This window comes from Batrachochytrium dendrobatidis (assembly GCF_000203795.2).
Source record: "Batrachochytrium dendrobatidis JAM81 unplaced genomic scaffold BATDEscaffold_16, whole genome shotgun sequence".
NCBI lineage: Eukaryota > Fungi > Chytridiomycota > Chytridiomycetes > Rhizophydiales > Batrachochytrium > Batrachochytrium dendrobatidis.
In genome coordinates this window covers 84,729-109,853 of record NW_006281114.1, presented here as the reverse complement: position 1 = coordinate 109,853, position 25,125 = coordinate 84,729, and the positions used below count along the sequence as shown (strand labels likewise).

General features: G+C 39.6%; 10 protein-coding genes across 10 annotated transcripts; 6 read left to right on the top strand and 4 right to left on the bottom strand.

Annotated features, from left to right (window-relative positions):
* Positions 1-65: 65 nt before the first annotated feature.
* On the bottom strand, positions 66-1,502 carry BATDEDRAFT_92122 (uncharacterized protein; the record flags this gene model as incomplete). The annotated part of the gene is made up of 5 exons (XM_006682413.1): positions 66-647; positions 802-915; positions 1,013-1,124; positions 1,219-1,343; positions 1,437-1,502. 5 exons carry the CDS (start codon positions 1,500-1,502, stop codon positions 99-101), a joined length of 966 nt encoding a protein of 321 aa, XP_006682476.1. The 3' UTR covers positions 66-98.
* Positions 1,503-2,186: 684 nt separating this feature from the next.
* BATDEDRAFT_33774 (uncharacterized protein) lies at positions 2,187-3,603 on the top strand (the record flags this gene model as incomplete). Its single annotated transcript, XM_006682374.1, has 3 exons — positions 2,187-2,206; positions 2,300-2,338; positions 2,787-3,603. 3 exons carry the CDS (start codon positions 2,187-2,189, stop codon positions 3,505-3,507), a joined length of 780 nt encoding a protein of 259 aa, XP_006682437.1. The 3' UTR covers positions 3,508-3,603.
* Positions 3,604-3,732: 129 nt separating this feature from the next.
* Positions 3,733-6,860, top strand: BATDEDRAFT_20927 (uncharacterized protein; the record flags this gene model as incomplete). Its single annotated transcript, XM_006682306.1, has 15 exons — positions 3,733-3,888; positions 4,087-4,212; positions 4,300-4,409; positions 4,498-4,588; positions 4,653-4,877; positions 4,950-5,023; positions 5,126-5,234; positions 5,308-5,437; positions 5,544-5,721; positions 5,791-5,950; positions 6,036-6,089; positions 6,159-6,379; positions 6,459-6,578; positions 6,664-6,703; positions 6,792-6,860. 15 exons carry the CDS (start codon positions 3,733-3,735, stop codon positions 6,858-6,860), a joined length of 1,863 nt encoding a protein of 620 aa, XP_006682369.1.
* A 203-nt stretch (positions 6,861-7,063) lies between these two features.
* Positions 7,064-8,590, bottom strand: BATDEDRAFT_92264 (uncharacterized protein; the record flags this gene model as incomplete). Its single annotated transcript, XM_006682412.1, has 5 exons — positions 7,064-7,689; positions 7,797-8,017; positions 8,098-8,186; positions 8,282-8,312; positions 8,475-8,590. 5 exons carry the CDS (start codon positions 8,588-8,590, stop codon positions 7,064-7,066), a joined length of 1,083 nt encoding a protein of 360 aa, XP_006682475.1.
* Positions 8,591-8,860: 270 nt separating this feature from the next.
* On the top strand, positions 8,861-10,271 carry BATDEDRAFT_92119 (uncharacterized protein). Its single transcript, XM_006682451.1, has 4 exons — positions 8,861-9,293; positions 9,368-9,550; positions 9,622-9,931; positions 10,013-10,271. The coding sequence occupies exons 1-4, from the start codon at positions 8,877-8,879 to the stop codon at positions 10,219-10,221; spliced, it is 1,119 nt and encodes a 372-aa protein (XP_006682514.1). The 5' UTR covers positions 8,861-8,876; the 3' UTR covers positions 10,222-10,271.
* Positions 10,272-10,474: 203 nt separating this feature from the next.
* On the top strand, positions 10,475-12,015 carry BATDEDRAFT_37493 (uncharacterized protein). The gene is made up of 5 exons (XM_006682400.1): positions 10,475-10,493; positions 10,674-10,926; positions 11,049-11,231; positions 11,342-11,651; positions 11,722-12,015. Exons 2-5 carry the CDS (start codon positions 10,699-10,701, stop codon positions 11,979-11,981), a joined length of 981 nt encoding a protein of 326 aa, XP_006682463.1. The 5' UTR covers positions 10,475-10,493; positions 10,674-10,698; the 3' UTR covers positions 11,982-12,015.
* Positions 12,016-12,311: 296 nt separating this feature from the next.
* BATDEDRAFT_20923 (uncharacterized protein) lies at positions 12,312-13,855 on the top strand (the record flags this gene model as incomplete). The annotated part of the gene is made up of 4 exons (XM_006682305.1): positions 12,312-12,375; positions 12,473-12,666; positions 12,842-13,172; positions 13,373-13,855. 4 exons carry the CDS (start codon positions 12,312-12,314, stop codon positions 13,651-13,653), a joined length of 870 nt encoding a protein of 289 aa, XP_006682368.1. The 3' UTR covers positions 13,654-13,855.
* A 93-nt stretch (positions 13,856-13,948) lies between these two features.
* Positions 13,949-17,232, bottom strand: BATDEDRAFT_20919 (uncharacterized protein). Its single transcript, XM_006682304.1, has 7 exons — positions 17,151-17,232; positions 16,387-16,727; positions 15,508-15,714; positions 15,166-15,431; positions 15,014-15,089; positions 14,486-14,945; positions 13,949-14,359 (listed from the first exon to the last, which is right to left on the bottom strand). Exons 2-7 carry the CDS (start codon positions 16,431-16,433, stop codon positions 14,120-14,122), a joined length of 1,296 nt encoding a protein of 431 aa, XP_006682367.1. The 5' UTR covers positions 16,434-16,727; positions 17,151-17,232; the 3' UTR covers positions 13,949-14,119.
* A 1,659-nt stretch (positions 17,233-18,891) lies between these two features.
* On the top strand, positions 18,892-20,311 carry BATDEDRAFT_14441 (uncharacterized protein; the record flags this gene model as incomplete). Its single annotated transcript, XM_006682284.1, has 3 exons — positions 18,892-19,081; positions 19,127-19,290; positions 19,379-20,311. 3 exons carry the CDS (start codon positions 18,892-18,894, stop codon positions 20,309-20,311), a joined length of 1,287 nt encoding a protein of 428 aa, XP_006682347.1.
* A 442-nt stretch (positions 20,312-20,753) lies between these two features.
* On the bottom strand, positions 20,754-24,905 carry BATDEDRAFT_17943 (uncharacterized protein). The gene is made up of 5 exons (XM_006682299.1): positions 24,821-24,905; positions 22,142-22,254; positions 21,952-22,051; positions 20,931-21,853; positions 20,754-20,863 (listed from the first exon to the last, which is right to left on the bottom strand). Exons 3-5 carry the CDS (start codon positions 22,049-22,051, stop codon positions 20,852-20,854), a joined length of 1,035 nt encoding a protein of 344 aa, XP_006682362.1. The 5' UTR covers positions 22,142-22,254; positions 24,821-24,905; the 3' UTR covers positions 20,754-20,851.
* Between the last annotated feature and the right edge of the window lie 220 nt (positions 24,906-25,125).

Sequence of the window (25,125 nt, the reverse complement as noted above, 5' to 3'; positions counted from 1 at the left end):
AATTAACATTTGCTGAAAAAATTGGGTGTTGACTCAACTACCGCTTATTGAGCTATTGAAAGCGATTCTTTGGTATGCTAGCAGTTTATTTTAAATTATTACACTTGAAAGATATGAATCATTTCGTCCCAGCCACATGTTGCAACTTGTCCAGATGTAAAAATTGAAAAATCCAAACCAAGAACAAACTCGCTGTGATCGTGATGCACATGGTACGCGGGAGATTGAATGCCCTTTTCTTGGAACTGATTCAAGTCCCAAAATCTTGCCGTCATGTCATATGAGACGGATCCAACGACATTTCCTTGGTGTGGAGAGCATTTGACTTTTCTGACAGCATACTCGTGTCCAACCAACACTGTGCCAGGATTCTGTGGAAACCGTAGATCCCATACACGCAGTGTAGTATCCACACTGCCAGATACAATCATATCCTTTTGGTATTTTCCCCAATCCAAGGCAAGAACTTCAGCATTGTGTGCGTGAATGGTTTGTACCGACTGAGGCTGACGAACGTCCCATATTTTGATTGTTTGGTCACCTGCGGAAGCAAATACGTCGGCATGAGTTGGGGACCATACTGTTTGGTATATGCATCCAGTATGCTCTTGCCATGTTCTTATCGAACTAGGTATTTCTGGATTCCACTGATTGAATTCATTGTTAGAATAGATACAACGATCGTATAAGATCACAAGACGATGCTATATTGGCTGATTTGATCTTTACAGTGCAATGAGCAAGATCCAAGGAAATACAACTGCATTTTAAAACAGGGATCGATTCAAGATCTCATCTCACCAATTTGATTGAATAATCCCAAGATCCAGTGACAAATGTATCTTTTCTGACCAGATTCCAGTTGACAGCAAACACTTCACGACTATGCTCGGACCAGTTCATGACAGGAAAGTCCTATATTTAATCAGGAATTGTAAGCCAAACCTTGTTTATACAGTGAGTAGCAATACAGAGCTTAAAAGGTGATAGTTGGACATATAGAACATCTCACAGGCATTGTAAGATCCCATAGCTTGATGGAACCATCACCACTGCTAGATACAAGCTGATTCTCATGAATCTCACTCCATGCGCAGTCAAAGAGCCCATCCTGTGTGTCATAGCTGTATTTTAAAATATAGATCAGTCAAAATGGAGCATGCATCAAGATACTTGATTGACCATATAGAAATATATTGTACAGTTGAATCTACATGCCTTTGTTCGACTTGAATGCCATCTGGGCCTAGTCGTAAAACCCATAGACGACCATTACCAGCAATTCCAAAATTAGCAGCAGATGCACAGGCTAGTCTATTTTCAAAAAATGGACTAAACTCTACCTAGATACAAGATGAATAGAGTATATGAGCCATGGGCTAAAGATCTATTCTAAATCAATCAAGGCAGTCTAGAGCATATTGTCATATCCATACAGCATAACCATTAAACCCGGCAGTTCTGAACCCGATCCAAGGACAAGATGGTTTTGAATGTTGCATCGGTGAAGATGATAGCACACTGTCGTATCCACGTAAAACGAAACACTAAATAAGGGTGTCAAAATGCAAACTGGCCAATCTTGAGAGTCGAATATCTTGTTTCGAAGCTTTCTAGTTCACCCGTCTTTGTGATGATCGACATGGAAACAACTGAATGTTCACATTGCAGTCAATCTCGCACCTGTTTAATTCTTTTTTAAACCAATTATTGGGTGATTGACATGCAACACTATTTCCTAAATATGTAATCCTATTTTATTAAACTGAAACGCGAGCGTATCTGATACTAGAATACAAAGTGGAGAAAGAGTAGGTTTAAAAAAGATAATCTTGATTTAAAACTATAGGTTGGTTTTGTATAATGAATGTTTGAAAGAAACGACTAATACGTAGTAGGAAAGCGCAACGAATGTTTAAATATTATTTATTTCAAACCAAGAGATCATCACTGCAATACAATAGTGAGAAATCTGAACATAAAAACGAATATAGAAAACAAACAGAAATTGATTGTACAATATTTAGTATTTTACTTGTATGAACAATAAAGAATATCAAACACAATCGCAAAGTTCATGTTGAGTGCAGTTGAAATCCAACAATTTTGGCCAAATTTTAAACACCGAAATTCAAACCGCGTGCAGTTGTAGCAATTTGCACTTTCTTTTTGCACTCACACTCAACATGGCGATCGGCAAGAACAAGTAGGTTTGAGACTGCAAAGTCCGGATTGGATCTGCTGTACTAGTAGATTGGATAAACTAACTCGTATTTACTTCTTATTATCTGTGTTATAGGCGTCTTTCAAAGGGCAAGAAGGGACTCAAGAAGAAGACGTGAGTTGTTTCTGTTGACTATTCGACTTGGACTCGACAATGACAATTTAGAACCATCCATCCTCGAGTGTTGATGCATCCACAGCAGCCAATAGTGATTCATTTTTCTTCTAGTTCATGCATGCATTATTGGCTGTGCATGCATGACCCAGACCTGCTTGGATGGATGGTTATGATATACATGGGACTTTGATATGGTTCAGACTGGTCTTTAGAATCACTTTGAAATTCTTTCCATTTGACCAACATATTCCATCAGACAATGCAGTGTTGACTTGAAACAGTCCAACTTTTGTTTTTGGTGTTTTTATGATATCTGGATGGTCTTGCAAGTCTAGTTGGATTATTTTTCATTACTGGAACTCATGCTGACCATCACTTTTGTATCTATTGTTTGTTTAAATTTGGACGACACTATAAATTCACTGGGCATATTTTGATGGTCTAGCGTTGATCCCTTTTCTCGCAAGGACTGGTACGACATCAAGGCTCCAGTTACTTTTGATGTTCGTAACGTTGGAAAGACCCTTGTTAACCGCACCCAAGGTCTAAAGAATGCCAAGGACTACCTCAAGAACCGTGTTCTCGAGGTTTCTCTTGCAGATCTTTCCAACAACCAGGAAGATAGTTTCCGCAAGGTTAAACTTCAGATTCAAGAGGTTTCTGGAACCAACTGCCTGACCAACTTCCACGGTATTGACATTACTTCGGACAAGCTTCGTTCCCTTGTCAAGAAATGGCAATCACTGATTGAAGCATACGTTGATGTCAAGACCACTGATGGCTATCTCATCCGTATCTTCACGATTGCATTCACTCAACGTCGCAAGAATCAGCTTCGCAAGACCACCTATGCCACTAGCGCTCAGATTCGTGCCATTCGCAAGAAGATGTTTGAGATTGTTACCAAAGAGGCAACATCGTGCGATCTCAAGGAGTTTGTTCGCAAACTTGCACCTGAAGTGATTGGCAAGGCCATTGAAAAGCAATGCCAAAATATTTACCCACTTCAGAACACCATGGTTCGCAAAGTCAAGATTCTCAAGGCACCCAGATTTGATCTTGGAAAGCTTCTTGAGCTGCATGGTGAGCGTGGTGATGACAAGGGCTTCAAGGTTGTTCCAGGATCCAAGGAATACAAAGAGATTGCCATTCTCGACAGCGTCTAGTTGTGTTTTATTTCAAAGATATTAAGGAAACCGTTCTAAACTGACGCCATGGTGTTTGATATTTCTTCAAAATGAATGTTTTGGCGTCTCCATTTCAAACTCTTTGTAGTGAATAGAGTGGGTGAATACAAGAGCTTTTAATACAACTTGACAAGCTTTAGTTTTTTGAGTATTTTCTAGTGGACAACTTGAATCTGTAACAGCACTCCTGTCTTGACTAGGATGATGCTCACTACCACCACTGTTCTTGCTGCACTGTGCTTTCTTCCTGCACACTCCTTTTATCTTCCTGGTGTTGCTCCGCATGATTATCTAAAAGGTGCCAAAGTGGAGTTGTTGGTCAATGCCTTGTCCTCTCCTGAAACAGTGAGTTTTGGTACCGTTGATTAAACAACTGAGCAACTGGAAAGACAGAATGCATGGCATCAACCTGAATGTGTTTTACTTTCAACTGGTTTGAATGTCTTGGAGTTTTAACTTGGAAATACTGTTGTGCGGATCTGTCCTTGATCGCTCTACGTTGATGCATCATTACTTACTATCCTAAATCTATATACTTGAATATAAACACTACTCAAGGTCATGCCATTTGACTACTATTATACGCAGTTTCATTTCTGTCTACCAAAGAATGGTCCTGAACCACAGAGCGAGTCTCTTGGTAGCGTGCTTTTTGGTGATCGTCTGTTCTCGTCTCCTTTTGAGGTGATACTTTGACTATATAATGGTTTGGAAAATACTCCTGTTTCTGGTTGTAAACTGAATCTCGCCATTCCGCATATTCTTGTACAGCTTCGAATGGCAGAAAATACCACCTGCACACACTTGTGTGAAACCAGTATCGATTCGTGGGATGCAGGTTTCATCAACGAAGCCATTATGGAAAAATACTTGATCAACTGGCAAGTTTCTTAATCATTAGATTCTTGTTGAATTGGATTTCAAATTATAGTGTTCAACTCATGCTTCGGTTTGGTATTTTATTGTTAGGATGGTCGATGGTCTTCCTGCCGCCGCTAAAATTCGTAATGAAGTTGATTTTTATTCCACCATTGGATTCCCTTTAGGATCCATTACACAGGTACTGCTCTATTCATGTTCTTGTCATTGCACTACAATCCCACGTGTCTAACTTTTTTGATTAGGATGGAAAACCTGTTCTCAACAATCATTATGAAATTTACATTTCATACCATAGTGAAAATATGGAAAAATTCCGTGTGGTTGGTGTGCAGGTTGCACCCACTTCTATTCTTGCTAGTAATGGAAAAAACAATTGCGAATCTACTGGCTCTCAATCACATCTACTTCTTACAGTAACTCCTGGCGAATCTACACCCGTATCGTTTTCGTACAGTGTCAAGTGGATTGTATGTAAATCAATCCCTTATTTTTAAAACTGAATTGTTGACTTGCATACTAAATGCAATCTTGTTGTTTAGAAATCAGAAACTCCTTGGGGAACTCGCTGGGATCACTATCTGTTTACTACAGATACTAAAATCCACTGGTTTAGGTAGATTGATCTTTTTAACCTTTTTACACAAAACAAGTGCAATGATGAAATCATTGTATCTGACTGTTTTAACCTATTCTTATACAATATCATCTGTATTAGTGTTGTTAATTCCGCAACAGTGGTGTTTTTGCTGAGTGGCATGGTCATGATGATTTTACTGCGTGCCTTGCGTCGTGACATTGCTCGTTACAATGAAGTGGATAATCAGGTATATCGTGACAATTCATCAGTCAATGCTAAATTGTACCACTATTCCCATCATATACTGACTGACATTATAGGATGCACAGGAAGAGTTTGGATGGAAGATTGTACATGGAGATGTGTTTCGTGCACCACCTTATCGCATGCTTCTGTCTGTATTTGTTGGAAGTGGTGCACAGCTTGGTCTTATGGCTACTGTGACTGTTGGTAAGTAAACTTTTGTGTTCAACTTTTAATACATTGGTTGGGTTATGATAGACTTTGTATCTCGCTTGATTTATTTGAAAACTGACACTTGCTTACAATGACTTAGCATTTGCTGCACTTGGATTTCTTTCCCCATCAAGTCGTGGATCTCTCACAACTGTGATGCTCGTGTTCTATGTGCTCTTTGGTTTTGTTTCTGGGTATACTTCGTCACGTCTATACAAGCTTTTTGGAGGCGAGGCATGGCGTCAAAATGTTCTCATGGCTGCCTTTTTGGTTCCAGGGTAAGTTTGTATTTTCATTTATAAATGTTGCCAAAACTTGCGAGACTAACCCAATCTTTATCATCACAGAACTGTTTTTGGTATTTCATTGATTCTTAATTTCTTTTTAATTGGTGCCAAATCGTCTGGTGCGGTTCCATTCGGCACTCTGTTTGCATTGATTGCATTGTGGTCTCTTGTTTCTGCACCACTTTGTCTTTTTGGTGCATATTTTGGATTTAAAAAAGCTGTAAGTTTTTGATTTACAAGAGATCCATGGGTTGTTGTAGATTGTATGATTGGCATTTACTAAAATTGAATTTTTAACTATTTAGAGAATTGAAGTGCCTGTTCGAACAAATCAGATTCCTCGACAAATTCCCGACCAGGTAAGACCACATGCTTGAATAATAAAAACCTCAACATACATGCTTTAAACTGACTTTGTAATTGAATAGCCATTCTATCTCAAGTTTCTGCCAAGTATCATGCTTGGTGGAATTTTACCTTTTGGCGCAGTATTCATTGAACTCTACTTTATCATGAGCAGCATTTGGTCCAATCGCGTATACTACGTTTTTGGATTTCTCATGCTTGTGTTTTTCATTTTGGCGCTTACATGCTCTTTGATATCGATCCTCATCACATACTTTCAACTATGCGCCGAAAATTATCATTGGTATAGTGTAACATGAAGTTTGGTTTGATTCATTTGCATGCATTACTAAAATGCACACATTGAATGTTTGACCATGTAGGTGGTGGCGATCCTTTTTTGGTAGTGGATCTGCTGGCGCATACATGTTCATATATGGTATTTCTTACTACATTACGCGGATGGAAGTGCGTGATCCAGCATCTACCATTCTTTACTTTGGGTAAGCCTTTAATATGTTACAGTTTTTTGATACGGATTGAATGTGTAGCATTATGCACTAATGGATTTAATTTTTGTTGACTCAGATGGACGTTGATTATGAGTATGCTGTTTTGTATCCTAACTGTAAGTCTTGCCGCTCTACATATTGTATTGTGTGCTGTTGTCTTGTAGTGTGATTTGCAAGGTTAACGTGATGCTTTATAAATTGTAGGGATCGATTGGATTCCTGGCATCTTTTTATTTTGTGCGAAAGATTTACTCTGCAATCAAGGTGGACTAACTGTTGCACGATTTAATAAAGTCAACCCATGAATCTAGCGTAAGACTAGTACGGATGTTGATATGTGCATTTATTTGTCAAGAAAATGATTTTCAAAACGCATCCACACATCAAAGCCCAATTGTTTAAAAGTATAGCCATCCGAGTTGTTAATGTCAACTTGATTCCAAGAAAAAGACACAAGTAAACAAAGCTTAAAGTAGTTAGGTTTTTGAAAGTTGGTCTATAGAAGTTCGAAGCGGAGAGATTTCTCTTGGGCCTTTTAGTGGACTTCGTTTCGATGGTAAAAGAGTATCAGTGAGTTTGGGTGTGTCGGATGATGGTGTGGCCAAGGAGGATGACCGAGTACTGTCTATCGTGCCATCAGAATTTGGTTTTGTAGTAGATGGGATGTTTCCTGATTCCGGAGATGCAGCCACTGGTCGTGACGGAGAAGAAAGTACCGTTTTTGATCCACTACTGTAGCCACTTTGCAATGCAGCCGATCCAGAAAGACTTGTCTGAGCACTTTCAGATAGTTTACGTGTAGAACCACTGCTTAATTCATTGGTTGATCCACGCTCACCTAAATGGGCTCTCAAAACCTTTACTACCCATTGATTTAAATGGCTTATCAATGCATGTTCTGTATCAACCCAAAAATGGTCAGCATCGGGGACGACCACGACAGTTTTTGGGTTGGGAATATTAGTCACGAATTGCATGAATGAGGCTTCAGAGGTGTAATTATCTTTTGATCCAGTGATGAAGAATTTTTGAATGGTATCAGGGGTTGATTGAAGTGCCGAAATATGCTTTTTTTGGTGTCCAAGAGTCAATGCCCATAGTACTAAAAGTAAGATTCAACTGTAGAATTGAGCAAACAGTGTTTTTGTAGGTAGAATAGCATACAGCCTGAGATGGATAGCGCTGTCATCCAATGAATCAAAGTGTTACCTCCAGCGGGATACGACACGCTGACAACTGCCGATACTTGAGGAATCTGGCTTGCAGCAGCACCTGTCGCGACTGATCCGTACGAATACCCACATAAAATGAGTTTTGTTGGAGGTTCTAGACAATGAGTGCATGTCAAAACATAATTGCATACAGTTACAACGTCTTCAATCTCGCCCAATCCTCTAAAGGATGTTCTTCCCGTCGATCCTCCAACCCCTCTAATATTTGAAAATACTCGGATTTTTATTAGTCTAGATATTATCAATGCATTTTGGATTCCAAAATAATAAAGCTGTACCTAAAGTTGAATCGCAAAGTAGTATATCCCATTGAGGAGAACAAGCCGAATAGAGCCTCGACAATATAATTTTTCATATCTCCACCAAGCTAGATGATTTAGCAAGTTAAAGTATAAGATTGGGCACAGATTAGGTCTTGGTAGAATCAATGCTTATTTAGAATATCAATCGAGTTGTACTTACAGGACCATATGGATGTGCTAAAACAACGCAGCTATTGAACATGATAAAACATACAAGGATAAGCCATACATGACAGTATTTATATGGAAAGCAAGGTTCAAACCAAGTACCAAATGAACCATACATCCGACTTGCTGGTATTCAACCACCAATGAATGGATCATGTCATATGAACAAAACCAGCAATATTTACGTTGATTTTCGTTTATCACCCAAGAATAGCCTGCCTTTGAGGACACCCCCAGCAGCAGTAGGAATATCTACATGCAGTTCTTTCAGATGTAAACTGTTGGATATTGCCTTTGGCATTTGTCAAGTTCACGAAACGACGTGATTATCTGCAGATTAGTTGGTATGATTTCAATACTGGATTATATCCAGTATTTATAGTTGAAATTGAGAAAGTTTAGACTTGAATGTATATACAATTGATCGTATATATTCGACTGCTTTGTAGACTGTTGGTCAAGATTGATAAATATCAAGTGGCTTGAACCAACACGCAGTAAAACAGCTTCAACCTGACTTTTCAAGACTTTAGCCACTTTATCATTTCTTTGCATTTCTATTTATTGTGCTAGAATATAGCCATACCATGGATACTGAACAGCTTGTTTCAACTCGTCGTCGAACTAGCATGGATGACTCCAACGACACCACTCATAACGAGGACACTTTGGGAACTCTTTTGAATGATATCGACAAGGAAACAGGTGCTAATGAAAGAACTCATGAACCAGCTAAACCTGTTCGTTCACTTCTTTCATATCGCACAAAGCTTCTATTAGGACTTTTAAGTTTACTGGTCATCATGTATGTCGTCTTTTTTTTATTCGACATGCCACTGCAAAACTCGGTGAGCATCTATGATGATAGTGAGGGGTCTCGGAATGCATTGAATATGGCCACTTGTCTGTGGCAGCCTCAAACCCTGTCTAGATTGGAGCCAAAAGCATATATTCCCATTCCACACATCATTCACCAGTCTTGGAAGACAAAAACATTGCCTCTGGTAAGTACGACTGCCCTGGGTTGGGTTGGTTCCGTTATGGTATCTGTTCAATCTAACCCAACCTCAATGCATAGAAATTCCAAACCTGGCAAGAATCATGGATTGAGAATCACAAGGACTGGAAGTATATCTTATGGACAGACGAGGATAATATGAAACTATGTGAGGATCATTTCCCTTGGATGCTGGAACGCTTTAAATCTTTTCCAAAAACCATCAACCGTGCTGATACAGCTAGATACATGTACATGTATTTGGTGAGTCTTGTCAACTGATTGTGTCTGATGCGTTCTAGTTTTATTGTGGATGCTCATATTTATTTTATTAGCACGGAGGGTTTTACGCAGATTTGGATATGGAATGTCTTAAACCGCACGATCTTATTGCTCGAAAAGGAGGAGTTGTTGTTCCACTCATGTCTCGAGACTATGCATTTCATGATAATATTCCCAATGCATGGATGGGATCTGCACCTGGACATCCATTTTGGTTGCATCTTTTGAGAATGATTAGAGATCGTCCAATTGATGGACGAATTGAGTCCATGTCAGGTCCAACCATCATGTATCAGGCTCTGAAAGAGTTTGAGCAAAAGTATTACAATGAATCTATGCCGCCCATCACATACATGGCAAAAGGTAGGATATTTGATGGTTTTATTCAACTGTTATGCTGGATCAAGGTTCTAAGTCCTACACATCATGATTGATTTCATCTAGAATTGATTTTACCGTATGACTGGCATGATACCAAAGACTTGATATCTATTTGCTCTGCTCAAAGGGACACAATTGATCCAGACTTATGCAAAGAAAAGGTTGATCCAGAACACAAGGCGTTTGCCATTACATATTGGTCACATTCATGGGGTGATGGAGATGGTAAAATATCTACACCTTTCCGTCGAGATATAGGAGGGAAGCGTTAGATGACATCAAGATATCGAAAAGATTAAATAAAGACCAGTTGAAAATACTATGATTCTGTCAGTTGAGTGATGAGAGTATTTAGTAACAATAAATTGAGCTTCAACAAGTATGGATAAATCAACCCCGCAGATAGCGGCGACACTCGAGTCAGGAATGTGTGCTTAGTTGTGTTCACTAACATTTTTGTAGAAACAGTCGTGGCAATCCAAACAAGTCGCGGAATCAAAGATGGAATGCACTCTGCTCTTTGACCAACAATTCAACTGCTCAGGTATAGTGTCAATCTGATAGAACTTGCTGGTTCGACCATTCTTGCTTGGTACTGGAGACTGTTTATTCAGTTGCTAAATATACACTAGCATGTATGCCTTTGGACAACCATTTGATTCAAAAGCACAACTCATTTGAATGTCAGACTTTCACTGGATGTTACTGACAATCTTTTTATTAGGAACAGTACGGCATAGTCTATAGCAATGAGCCTTACTAGATGGTCTTCTACACATTTGATAGTACTGCTGTTTTTTGCAATGGCTGCTATCATCACTATGACAATGTCTTCCAATCTTATCCGAAGCACCATGGCATGGGCAACCACATCTTGCGAACCTCCCATTCAATACATTCCAAAGTCAATGATGTCAGAAGCTGATATTATTCCCAGCATCATTCATCACTCATGGAAGACTACTGAACTGCCCAAGGTAAGGCTGGTTGAATATGTTACACTTTGAATCAAGTGTGTTGCCACCCTATGCAATAGACTAATGGTCAATAACCTCTTGCTAACCTGTCATGTCTTGTATTCACATCTGCATTGGTATAGAAATTCTCTATCTGGAGAGACTCATGGCGTGACCAGCATCCATTCTGGGAACACAAACTATGGACTGACGAAGATAACTTGAAGTTATGTACTGAAGACTTTTCATGGTTTCTGCCCACATACAATAGCATGCTTCAAAACATCAGTCGTGCTGATGTTGTCCGCTACATGTACATGTACAAGGTAAGGTTCGAGTATTTATAAAACATGTAATGAAAAACAGTCTTGTATGTGGCTTTATACTTTGGATTCCACACCATTGTAACGTATACTAACACTTGTTTCTGATCTAGTATGGCGGGTTTTATGCAGATCTAGATGTGGAATGCATTAAAAACCACCGACCCCTTGCACGTTGGGGTGGTGCTATCGTTCCTCTCATGTCTGATGATTACTACTTCAACAACAATATTCCTAATGCATGGATGGCATCTGTTCCAAAACATCCGTTTTGGATGTTTCTCTTGAAAAGAATTGCATCTAGTCCACTTCCAAGTCGAGTAGAGGCTGTTGCTGGACCTATGGCTCTTCGTGAAGGATTGGTTGCGTATAGCGCACTCTATGGTGTTGGCTCTTCTTTTCCAATCCATCATATCGAACCAGGTACATGTCAACTTGTGATGACTGTTTTTACATTTGTGAATACTCAACTACTTTGAAATATGTTTAATAGGAGTGATTTTCCCATATGACTGGCATAAGCCAGGAAATAATTGGAGTACATGTTCTGCTCAATCTTCTCAAGCCAACTTTACTATGTGCAAGCAGGATTTGGATCCAGAACATCGTGCATACACCATCACATATTGGTCACACACATGGGGCGATGGCACTCAAAAGGTTGATACAAACATTGCTATGGGTGAAAATCTGTTGTATCGTCGCATGAATGAGATTTCTGTTGGCTCTGTTTATAGAGAAATGAGAGGTTGAGCCTTTAATGGAATAAAGATTGCTTTACATTCCTATTCACAAAACTTGCTGAATAGTGTGTTCTTTAACCCATTGAAAGTTCTTGAAAGTTCTTGAACGTAATTGTGATGTTTTGGGAAACATAGTTTTAGATCGAAACCATTGTTGAACTTTGACAGTCGTTGTGTCGATTGAAGAAACGATCCGTTTTTAATAAGCGTGAACATGATTCAGCAATCACAACATAATTTCCAGCCAATTGTAATTGAATACCCTCAGGAATACGCATATAAATTTTTGATTTTAATTTTTTCTTCTTACGCTCGGTTGTGGTCTTTCTTGTTCTTTGTAATGAAGCATCCTAATATCGAGGGCGATTGGTTTAAAGAAACCACAGCCCTATGGCCTGGTCAAGGTAGATCGTTGTTGTTTAATACTGTCTGTATAGCTTGTGTTTTCCCAATGCTTATACTATTTCTACTTTGGTTTCTTTCACTTGATCTGTTGATCAGCAATGACTCTGCAGGTCAAAGAAATTCTTCACCACGAGAAATCCTTATATCAAGATGTTTTGGTGTTTGAATCTACTCATCATGGCAATGTTCTTGTCCTTGATGGTGTGATTCAGGCAACTGAGCGAGATGAGTTCTCTTACCAAGAGATGATTGCTCATCTCCCCTTGAATGCTCATCCCAATCCCAAACAGGTATGATAGTTATGATATGTTCTTGAAGTGTTGTTATGATGACTGCTTGCCGCCCCAGGCAGACCTATTGGTGGTGATATAAAAGCGTTTTTTCTGAATTGTCTGAACAACATATGCAATGTGTCATGAGTTAATTTTGGGCTGAATTAACATGTTTTTATCTTGGCAATAAAAGGTTCTTGTTATCGGTGGTGGTGATGGTGGTGTCTTGCGCGAGGTGGTCAAGCATGACTGTGTCGAGCACGTCACTTTGGTGGAGATTGATGAAGCGGTTATTAAAGCCTCCAAGCAATTTCTACCAGCTATGGCAGCCGGTTTTCAGCACCCCAAAGTGACGGTTCATGTTGGCGATGGTTTTGAATATCTAAAGAGCCATTCTCATGCTTATGATGTGATTATTACCGATTCTTCTGATCCAGTTGGTCCAGCAGAGGCACTGTTCCAAGAGTCGTTTTATGACTTGATGAGACAGTCGTTGCTTCCTGGCGGTATTATTTGCACACAAGGTAATTATTTGATTTGGGATTTGTATTATGCGACTTGAATGGCTATGATGAGTATATACATGCATGCACCACGCTTATGCCTTTGGGCTGATGCTGACAAGCATAACCATAGAAAGAATCACTTCTGAGCCAAATTTGTTTTCAAATCTTGTTCCAAACATGTTGACTGACTTGTGATTGGAAAACAATGTATTGAATAGGAGAATGCCAATGGCTTCATCTTCCTTTGATCAAGACTGTATTGGATGCATCCCGCAAGATCTATCCCGTTGTTGAGTATGCATGGGCATCTGTTCCTACCTATCCCTGTGGTCAAATTGGCTTTATTCTGTGCTGCAACGAGGCTGGTCGCTCTCTCAAAGTGCCTGCTCGTCAATTTCCAAAAGACTTTGAGCGTGCCAATTTAAAATACTACAACTCTGATGTTCATTCTGCTGCGTTTGTTTTGCCACAATTCACCAACAACGCTCTTGGCTTTTAGACTTGTGGCTACTATCCATATGCAGACCATATCTTATTTATCACCGTGTTCATGTAAAATGCAACACTTTTCTGTATTTATCTTGCATTCAGTCTCTGGAATATACGATATTCGTTGCATTTTCCTACCACAAATCGACTACACTGCTTCTTTATAGACACCAATTCAATAAACACAGCATCCATCATATGATGCACAAACCAAAAAGTTTAAAACAATATCACCTAATAGATCTAATGTGAATTGGAATCGAACGAGAGTCTATCATGTATTTAGCGCTATACTACATCGATATGGTTGTAAATACTGGTTCATTTTGAATGCATCTAAAAAAAATTGGTGTTGCCATGATCATCGAGGTTTCAATCCAACTTGCAAGTGGTGCAAAGCTAGATTGAGATCTTTAGAGGATCAGGCAAAAGGTGAAGGGAAACAACTTGATATAACCATGAATCAGGCAACACCACTAACTACGGTGTTTTTGACCAGGATGTAATGTAACGCCAGTTTTGAACCAAGAAGTAATGCGATGTATCTTTGTAGAAAAGTAAGACCCACGAGCATCTTTCAAATGACCATTGGGTGCCCCATTCTGTTGTGAAAGTTTCTCGTTGGATGTGACAATACCACTGTCGTCTAAAGGTGATTTGGCACTCAGAGGACGAGGCTCAGAGTACTTTTGCTTGTTGGATGAGGTGGTTTCTTTCTGTGTGTAAAGTGAAGAGTTATCCATTTTAATAGTATAACACGATCGTATGGGTTAGTACTGGTTTTCAAGACTGAATTCACATGAATATCTATAGATGGGAATATCATGTACACTTGGACTTACTCGTGATGGAACTGTTGTAGAAACAGTCGTGTTGTCTGTTGATACAGAGGGTGGAGGAGTTGGAGTACTTTGCACAGGTCGTGCATTTTGAGATCGTTGTTGGGTAGGTGTTTGTGAAGAAGGCGGTTGCTTTGTCTGCTGACTCGCTGGCCGTTGCTGTGGTTGGGGTAAAGGAACAGTTTGCACAGGCTTGACTGCAAACTCGGTTGATGCGCTCACATTAGAAGCTGTCCAAAGTGGTTCCGAGGGTCCTCCAAATTCAAGAATAAAAGGATGACTAAGTGCTTGTGCAGCGGTATAGCGTTGCTTGGGATCTAAAACTAACAATCGACGAACAAAGTCTTTGGCCTTGTCTGAAATGTTATCCCACCATGGCGAATCAAACTCAAATCTACCCGTCATGATCTTTTTGAATAGCTCCACATTATTAGGGTCGAAAAATGGAGGATATCCACAAAGTCTAAACATTGAATTTTGATTAGATTGATTCGACAACTGCTGTCAATACAAAAGTATGCCAAGACTTACAAAATATACGTAATGACTCCTAATGACCAAATATCCACCTCTCTGCCATAGCCTTGACGACGAAGAACCTCGGGAGCTAAAGTATATTGCAGTTGGAGATCCAAGTTAGTATCTCAACCGACAACACTCGAGCCACATGAAGCAAAACATACCAACATAACCAGGAGTTCCGCATGCAGTTTTCATCACCTCGACATCGTTGAAGATTTTCGATAGACCGAAATCGCTAATCATGATTTTGCTGCTCTTGCCCTTTTCAGAAAGTAAAAGATTCTCGGGTTTTAGATCACGATGAACGATACCAAGTGCGTGGAGGTAATCAATAGCACCAAGAATACGCTGAATCGTTTTTGCTGTTTCCTTTTCTGTATACTTTCCTCGTCCCACAACCTCATCAAACAATTCTCCACCCGTAACACTAACATGTTTAGAAATTCATAAAAGTCAGTAAAATAGGTTTGATCCTGATCATAAATCCAAAATAAATAGCTTACAGTTCCATGACAAGATAGATTTTGTCATTAAACTCGTACATCTCATACAACTGAACAATGTTGGGATGACGGACACGTTTGAGAATGTTGACTTCCATTTCAATCATGCCCTCCTTTCCCTTGCATTTTGCCTTGTCAATCACTTTAATGGCATATTTTTGACCATTGCTGCGCTCAACTGCTAGCTTTACTTCGGAAAATGCTCCACTATTGAGTCGGGTTAGGATTCAGTTGATTCACAATATCGATCGTGTAAGCAATGCCGATTAGAATTATAGGCGATTGAGCATCAGCAGTAAACCATTGTTGAAATACATGTCGATACCATCAGGTAAGCGGTAAAGTCAGAGTAATGTCCAGAAATATCAGATCGAGTTTCAAGTTAGGTAATCAAGGTTGCACAATTGATATAAATAAAAAGTAGAGTTAGTAATCTTTATCAACATTGGCAACACTTTTGCCATGTACAACGTTGTAAAAATAGAAAAAGAATGCCATCTGTCACCAGCATTTATATCGGGAGTTGCATTGGGACACTGGCTTGAAAAATGTGTAGCCAAGAGTGGCAATCAGATAAGAAATAGGGGCAAATATACAATAAAAATGAATAGTATTGGCGAGACAGAGTTTATCATGGCGTGTAATCAATAAAAACGCCAGTGAGCGAGCCATCACAAAATGACAGTCACGTCCGTATTGATGACAGCCAATAATCGTTGACATTTTTCAATCACGCACCATTACTAGTCTAATTTTTAATTGCAACAACTAGACCAATACAACTATCTAGAGTAGACAAGTACATCAATAGGATATGCTGTATCCCATTGAATCGTGGATAGTGGATACGATCAGTTATCGAGTCAAAACTGTACTCACGTTCCGATTGTATGCTGCATGTCGTACTTTTCCAAGAATGCTTTCATTGCTGATGTTGATTTTAAAGAAAAGAAGTGTGGTAGTTTGTTTAAAAGTTTTGAGGTGCTGCTTTTTACTTTTGAAGTTTTGGACTGCTGTTTTCAGACTCGCTTTTTAGTTTTCAATAGCTAGATTTTTTCGACTGCTGTTGTACCACAAACCAAATTTTCGGCGTTAATTTCTTGGTATTTTCCAAGAGGACTAAATATAGTGGATCTTGTTTGAGCTAAACAAAGTGTGCTGGGTATCCTAGAGTTGATGTAGCAGATATTGATAAGTGGCGAAATCAAAACTCTTTAAAACTACGCAGATGGCCAAAGACAATGGTATTCCAAGTGCCAATAGAAAAAGGTTAGTTGCTCAAGATTCAAAGTAAATGGCAAATTTGATGATACTATATAGCATGGTTGTGTGGCGTGTGGGGTGGATAGCTGCAACAGGGTGATGTGCAGGTTTTTATATCCACTTGCAAAGTTTAAACATTGCAAGGGGTGAATGACAAAGGGGTTCGTGTAGCACATTATTATAACAAAGGATGGGATAAATCGCCAAGACTAAGCCAAGTGCAACTTGTCAACAAATACATGAGTGATCCAATCTGTCACTCGAGGATATTTAACCTGGCATATCACCAAAATAAAAGTGACCCATTGTATGGGTTGGAAATGAATCTGGGTACATGATCAAAGCAAAATCGCATTCAAGCAATGAAATCATTAACATACAGTCTAATGAGATAAAAGTATATCAAAGTTTGAACGGTTGATTTTTTGATGGAGCTGAAGTAGATGTGTAGGTATATTGAGAATGGTCGACCAACTCAACAGCAGACAGGCTGTCATTTTTAAGTGGTCTTTGTCAACATGGAGGTTAAATGAATCAACGTGGAGAGGCACAAACTCATGACCATCTATAGGTGATAAAGATTGCTCGAGGCACACTTGTCCAACCTATAAATCATCACATATGGATTTAAATTACAGACATGGCACACCCCTCGCTTTCCAACAAACGACGCGCTGGTGTTTGCCTCGCCAACAAGAATAGATTGCGCACCCCGTACTACAGGTATCGGTGTTGCTATATCCACACCGGCTCGACAGCATTAATATATTTAAAAATAATCAATTTCACAATATCCACTGACACCTACTGATGGCTGAATTCAATCTAAGCTGGCATTCACATTCCCAAAATCATATTTTTGTAATGTCTGGTATAAAGGATTATAGGGATACCAACTGGACTTGGTATAAGATCTTTTGCATACTATGGTCGCATTCACATGAAATGCAGCACTTTTGTATTGTCATCATCTTGTTTTGGAATAGACAGTAATTGAATATTCATTGTTTTCCTACTACAAGTAGACATTCTCAATGTATCAAAACATACACCTATTGCACGACTTTAATTCAAACTATAATTTAAAACCAGATTCATTCAATGCAGTCCAGATATCATGGTTGACTGTTTTCAGCCAAACTTCACTTTGTATTTCAAAATATTTCAGATACGTTCGTTTCTAGTTTAAAAAGCAATGGTTGTCATTTCAGGAATGCAACTGCTGTTTCCATGCCAACTACCCAATGTCTGGTATTACAGGGTGTGAATATTCGTTTATTTTATACAAACATGAGTATAAAGACCAGTCAACTAAAAGACTCAAAAAGCAATATTGTTTAGTAAACTGATGCCAATCATTGGATGACTTTATACTTTTATTCTGTATTCCATTTTGCGTGAATACAGTTGTAAATGCATTGGCTATAGTCAATCACTTTTGAAACTATTTATAGCGGATGTTGACATCAGATGATAGGCTTGTCATTGCTACACCAAAAACAAATCCAAATCCATCGACTGTTCAAACAATGAGATCAAGATAGCCTACACTATTTTTAGGGTTGCAGAGTAAAAAGTAACTTATTTCCACGTGACTATCTCGTGATTACTGCTTTCGATTCAAGGAAGCCAAAAACAAAAAAATAAAAAAACGAATTCGACTTACTCGTGCAAGATAACCAGTTGTTATCGTCTGAGCGTATTTACAAAATGCCAGTCAAACTATCAGCGCCAAAAGAGTCTGCAGAAGCACCAACTACACTAGTTGATCCCATCAAAAATAAAGAGTCTCATAAACGCAGTCGGGAAGCTGAGCCAACCCCATCTCAAGCCGTTGCAGACGATGTCATGTCTGATGTCGATTCTCTTGATCTTGAAGAAGCTGAATTGGCTGAATTGGTTTTTGGTGGTGATAGTTTGGGTGCAGTCTCGCAGGCCTTGAATGCTAGTTTGTTGAAATCCACGTTTGTTGGCACAAAAGACAAAGTAACTGCCAGTAAAGACGATCATGAAGAAACCGAAACCACTCTTGGATTTTCCATTGACAATACCGGATCCATTCAACCCAAGGAAAAACTGCATGCTCCTTCCACAGCAGAAAAGCAGCCTTCAGAAATTGGCATGCCAGCTGCTTGGGTTGACGAAGACGATGATATTAAAGTAGATGTGCACAAGGTCAAGCGACTTCGCAAGCTGCGTAACGATTTTGACGAAACCACAGTTGCTGGATCTGACTATGAAATGCGTTTGCGTCACCAATACGAACGCTTGTTTCCCAAACCTAAATGGGCACAAGTTCCTACTGAAAAGAGTTTGTCAAAAAGCGAAAGCGATTTGGATCATGATGATGATAAAGGAGATCGCGATACGTCTGATCAAGTCGATCTAGGCCATAATGCGCTGCTCAAACTGCTTCAATCTACTGAATCGATTGTGAATACCAATGGCAAAGCGTTGCTTTCTGCTGATAAACTCGATGTGATGCGTCTAAAGGATGTCAATCAGCTTGCATATTCACAGGTAATCCTTTGACGCTTTATAACTTGTACTTGATATTGGGTTGACGAGTTTTGCTAAATCTTGCATTTATCATGATTTATGTTTGTAGGCAGTGGTACAGTCGGTCCAATTCCACCCCTATGCACCTGTTCTTCTTACTGCTGGCTTTGACAAAACTCTTCGTCTATTTCAGGTTGATGGAAAACTTAACTCGAAAATTCAAAGCATCTACATCAAAGACATGCCAATCCATAAAGCCCATTTCACGGCTGATGGTCGCCGTATTATAATGACAGGTCGTCGCAAATGGTTCTATGTCTATGATCTAGAGTCTGGCACCACGGAAAAAATCTGGGGTGTACGAGGCCGAAAGGACAAGTCTTTTGAGCGATCCATCATATCTCCTTGCGGAAAGTATATTGGATTTCTTTGTTTAGACGGCAATGTTACATTGGTATCTTCAAATACCATGCAATGGATGTCTGATGTCAAGATGAATGGGCACGTTCGGTGCGCCGTATTTTCTGCTGACGGCACAAGACTGTTTACGTTTGGTGGAAGTGGTGAAGTGTATGAATGGGATGTGGAGACTCGCGAGTGTTTGAATCGGTTTACAGATCAGGGATGTCTGAGACCAACAGCAATTGCCGTATCAAATGATGGCAAGTATATTGCCACTGGATCAAGCTCGGGTGTAGTGAATGTGTATCTGATGGAAAGTATTCGATCGGCAAGCGTAGATGATGGCGCGACGACATATGAACCTCAGCCAGTCAAAGTGTTTATGAATCTGACAACATCCATCACGACATTGATATTCCATCCAGATTCAAAACTCCTGTTGATGGCAAGCCATTCTGACAAAAATGCATTAAGGATTGCACATTTGCCCTCTATGCGGGTGGTCAAAAACTGGCCAACAAAAGCTATTCCATTCGATGCAGTATCTACCGCTGCATTTTCGCCTCATGGCGGGTATCTTAGTGTTGGAAATGCAAAAGGAAAGGCTCTCCTGTTCAAGTTGGGTGCTTATGATGCGTAATGTAAGGATTCGATTTAGATTTTTACAATTAAAGTGAGGATTCGCATAAAATAAAACACTTTTCTGTATTTATCTTGTATTGGCTCTATGTTGCTCTAAACTCTTGATGTCCCACTAAAAATCAATTGCTTCCATAAACGTTATTGTATTCTAATCTCGGATACACTTGGTTTTTCGTAAAAATGAGCATGGAGATCAGTAAACTAAAAGAGTTCAAAAAACAAGATTGGCGCCAATCAAACATGGACGGCCCGTTATGTGTTTCAACTCCATTATTTAGCGTTTCATTTTATGCAAACACGGCTAATTCGGACTTTTCAACCCCACCAGGCCATGAAATGCCAAATTGAATTCACCAACTATCAAAAACTAATTTTGATGTATACTCTAGCTTTATCCATCCTTTTTTAACTGGGAACTCATAGAAATCATTCGAAATAAAGTCATTGTAAAAAATTCTTTTTTCTTTCCAAACAAGTAGGCGTCTTCTTTTAAATTTCGACGGGGTTATGTTATCTGTCTGTGATTTCTTTTTGCTGTTCAAGCCCATACCTACAAGATAGATAGGTTAGCTATAAGCACCATAATAAAATAAACTATTGATAGAAGTAGAAATTACCTTGAGTAAACTGTCCCAACTTCCCGTACAGAGCGCCATACCGTCAGATGAAACGCCTAGGCAAGATACACGGTTCTCATGTGCAGCCAAAACACCTACACGTTCACCCTTGAGCGTGTCCCACACATTACAATTAAAGTCATCATAGCCAGCAAACAACAAACGACCAGAGATGGAAAACGCGACAGATGTAATACCACAAAGAATGTTATCGTGAGTGTACTGATTCAACTCACGGTCAGCGCGAAGATCAAAGAGACGGCATGATGCGTCATCTGAGCCTGATCCAAATGCTTCACCATTGGGGAAAAACTGAACTGCATTGATGTCGGATTCGTGGCCAGTAAAAGTTTGTACACAGCGGCCTGTTCTGATATCCCAAACCTTGGCAGTAGAATCGCATGCACCAGAAACAAACACATTTTTGTCTGGGGAAAGGGAAAGGGACATGACGTCACCTGTGTGATCGTTAAATTCTAATGTCTTCATACCGGCATCAATATCCCATAGCATACACGACATATCTCCAGAGCTAGACAGAATCTGACGGTCACTAATAAAACGACAGCATGACAGATATCCAGTGTGTGCCGACAACTCGCGTGCAACCTTGACACTGCCTTCCTTTGTTTTAAGATTGTAAATTGAGCAGATATTGTCTAAACCACCACAAGCAACATAGTTTCCAGAGGGAGCATATGCACAGGTCATGACCCAAGATGACCGCAGTGGGATTGCATGCACTTTGTTTGTGGTAAATGCGTCCCAAACGATAAGTTTGCCATCCTGAGATGCAGAAACCAGATGCCGCTTATCTGATCCCCAATGCATTGCATAGATCTTGGCAAGATGACCCTTGAGTGTTCTACGAACTTTCATCATGATTCTCGGAAGTGGTTCAATATCGGCTGAAACAGCCTTGACTATAGTTTCCAAAGTCGAATGATCCAGTTAGCAATGACCAAAATTTACATCAGACTGATATCGAGAGCAGCAGAGTGGACGAGCAGTCCAAACTCACGTGTAGTATCCGCCAATGCATCTCGTTTTTGCTTAATCTTTTCTTTTAAACTTTCTGCCTCCCGACGAACATTGGCAATCTTTTCCGCAATATCAGCCATCTGTAAATCAACAGCGTTCACAAACAAGAACTTTAAAGGTTAGAATACTTTGTTTAAATCCAAAGTAGACAGTTCAAAAATACAGCATACCGTTTAAAAAACAACTATTTAAAAGGTGGTGGCTTTAAGTAAAACTTGATATTGTTTTTGGAATAAAACTGGTCAAGATCCCAGTAACTAATAGGAATGAATAGAAAAGTAGACTATAAGGCTTGGTTAGCTTGCAAGACTATACAATCCAATAAGCTAGAATTGCTGGGAGGTGAGTGATGGATTCGGCTTGCGCACTGCTGTAATAAACACTGTTAATTAAAAGTTGGAAATGTTAGTTGATAATGCCAGTTTAAATAGAACCAGAATGGCTAAACAGTGCCATTGTGGCGCAATAAACTAGTGTGGGAGGATTTATGTTGCCAATACATGCTATTTCAGATACATAAATGGCGTGGCTTCTAAATACAAAAGGTTCGACGACAACATGTGTAGTATGATCACTGACTACCAGTATATTTTGTTGGTTTAAATCATAGCCGAGACAAGGTCAAAATGAGGTTGGTCATGCTTAATCAGTCCAATACATTTGATATGCAGCAAGTCTAGCCAGAGTACTATTGGTTGCACATGGCAGATAACACTCAAGCATGACTTTAGACTAGTCAGGTAAAATCCATACACACCTCGAATGATTGAGAATCTAGAGACGAATGGAGATATAGGTCAGTTATTTTACAATTGAGCAAGTAGCTGTGTTGGTGTAAAATTGCAGTAAAGAGGATGGCAGCTGCTTACACTGGATGGCAGTTATCAGTCTAATAAACAGAAAGCCAAGCAACGGTGAGTGGGGTTGGTGATAGTCAAGGAAAAGACTAGTAAAATAAAGGACAAAATACAATACGAAAGGCTATTGAAGTGGGATGGAAAGGAATTTTTGGAGTGGATAAAGTCAAAAACCGGCAAAAAAGAGATGCAATAATGGATTGATAGCCTTTGTTCTAAACAAAATTAAAAATAGTAGATGCAAGAATATATACCAGATGAACACAATAAAACTCAGCTACACATTATCCAATTCACAAATTGAACTATCTAATCCGACAGACAGGCCATTTCACTTCCTGCAAGGGTCTAATAATCAGAACGCATCTTGTTGCAAAAACATCAACACGCGTCTTGGACAAAGAATTTGGAGCGCGTGTTTACAATGATCAAGAAACCCACACCAACAATATGCAGTTGGATTGACAATGCGCAGTGGATGGATTCAGACTTTACTATCACTTCGATACGCTGTCAATCCATCACAAATGCCGAATTGCTTTAAGCTGAAAATACAGCTCACCGTTTTTTCTAGGGTGGATATTGCAACTGACATGAGTGAACAGTGTTTGCCCAAAGCGATGAAAGTCCATACATGGTTGATTTATAATACAATAATCAACCACATGAATAAAAGGTGGGTGCAGCGGGATAAGAAAGGGGTTATTTTGAGGCTTTAAAAAAGTCTCAGTCACCAGTAATGTTACCCGACAAACGACGATCGTCGTGAATGCCATGGCACAAAAACCAGCCAGTACCAAGAAATCAACAAGATTTGTAGCACTGATTATGTACATGACAGTCAGCAAGACAGCGAATCCAAGTTTCAATGACTTGGGACTTGTTCAAATGAGCCTCGGCCGAGCACCACATATTTGGAGAAGTGGCTGAATTGAAAAAAGTCGGTTGAAAACATGTATCTAATAAACTTCAAAACAAGGGTTGCAGACTTTACAATTCTGCTGACTCAATATACTTGATAACCCTTAGCGATGGGTTCAACAAGCAAGATTCAGAACATAGGTCTTGTAACAACAGATTTGGTATTTTCAACAGACTGTAGTTGGCGCCAAAGATAATGAAAGAACATGATAGTTTGTTGCTAGGGTTGTTATAGCAGTGTATCTGAAATGTCTCGTTCCCTAGCAGGAGTAATGTCATTATTTGAATTTTGCTGTACAAGTCAGGGCAGTATGTTGTAGAAACTAATTGTAGCTGCCCAGAGTCATCAATATATACCTGTCAAGTTTGTCCAGCCAACGTGTTGCTACAAGATTATCAACTGCAAAAGTCCATGATTCTATTGCTGCAGAAAAGTACACATGAGTATTATAGCAAATGAGCAGATGCAAGTCCATACAATTAGCAAGTATGTGCAGTAGCACCAGAGCAAGCCAACTTAATCCAGAAAAAACTGGACTCATAGCTGTAGCGGGTATCAGGCTATACTGATGAATTAAACAGCCGATAGGTTGTGATACTAGTTGATGAATATGCAGTGGCTGCAGTGTTAGGAATACATCTGGTACAGGATGGTTCACCTGTGATAGACCACCAGCTCACACAATAACATCTAGCCAAAAGCATAGATAATGATTGATCAGAATAAAACCAGCCAGCTGGACAGAGCAGACTAAACAAGAGCAGCAGTGTATATGTGTAGAGACCAACAACCAAAGACGAAGACAGTCATAGTATGGATGAGCAGCAGTAAATGCAGTGGTGGATGTGGACGTGACGCCCTTGTGCGAGGAATCAACAGCGCATTCTCAACAGCCCGTCCTTGCAGCAAACCACTTGACCTACTGCAGTGACAACATAATAAATGCAAAACAGCAAGACGACAGAGTCGTACTTGCCTTGAGTCCTGGAAATCTAGCGCAAGCCTTTGAATCCAACCACAACACTCCAAGACAATATGAGCGAGGAACAGCAAGACAACTCTGTGCTTACCTTGTCGGGTAGCAAGATACGATGGTGTTGATTAGCAGTGACTGTCTTCCTAGTCCAAAAGGGCAGAAACTTGAGTCGAATTGTAGTTGCAAGCAAAAAAGAAAGTGCGCTTGCAGCTGCTTGCGCTTGCGCTTACAAGCGAGTGATTTTGTGATTTTGGCCAGATTCGCTTGTTTTGGCCAGATCTTGTCACAAGAGTTTATCGAGTCTTTGTCGCTTCTACGCATTTGACATGATCAACTATACAATCTGCATCGAGTTGACTCGAGTTGATTCTAATTCATTCTAGTTTCTGCTGTTTTTAT

Bases quoted from the DNA above. Each gene is read 5' to 3' on its own strand.
- BATDEDRAFT_20919 (XM_006682304.1), bottom strand. From the start codon at position 16,433: ATGAAAGCATTCTTGGAAAAGTACGACATGCAGCATACAATCGGAAC. The intron at 15,715-16,386 runs GTGAGTACAGTT...CCGACTCAATAG, and splicing joins ATGCAGCATACAATCGGAAC to TGGAGCATTTTCCGAAGTAA. The intron at 14,360-14,485 runs GTAAGTCCAAGT...CTTTACACACAG, and splicing joins CTACAACAGTTCCATCACGA to AAAGAAACCACCTCATCCAA.
- BATDEDRAFT_37493 (XM_006682400.1), top strand. From the start codon at position 10,699: ATGAGCCTTACTAGATGGTCTTCTACACATTTGATAGTACTGCTGTTT. The intron at 10,927-11,048 runs GTAAGGCTGGTT...GCATTGGTATAG, and splicing joins AGACTACTGAACTGCCCAAG to AAATTCTCTATCTGGAGAGA. The intron at 11,232-11,341 runs GTAAGGTTCGAG...TTTCTGATCTAG, and splicing joins GCTACATGTACATGTACAAG to TATGGCGGGTTTTATGCAGA.
- BATDEDRAFT_92119 (XM_006682451.1), top strand. From the start codon at position 8,877: ATGGATACTGAACAGCTTGTTTCAACTCGTCGTCGAACTAGCATGGAT. The intron at 9,294-9,367 runs GTAAGTACGACT...CTCAATGCATAG, and splicing joins AGACAAAAACATTGCCTCTG to AAATTCCAAACCTGGCAAGA. The intron at 9,551-9,621 runs GTGAGTCTTGTC...TTATTTTATTAG, and splicing joins GATACATGTACATGTATTTG to CACGGAGGGTTTTACGCAGA.
- BATDEDRAFT_17943 (XM_006682299.1), bottom strand. From the start codon at position 22,051: ATGGCTGATATTGCGGAAAAGATTGCCAATGTTCGTCGGGAGGCAGAA. The intron at 21,854-21,951 runs GTGAGTTTGGAC...TGGAAACTATAG, and splicing joins TGCATTGGCGGATACTACAC to TCAAGGCTGTTTCAGCCGAT.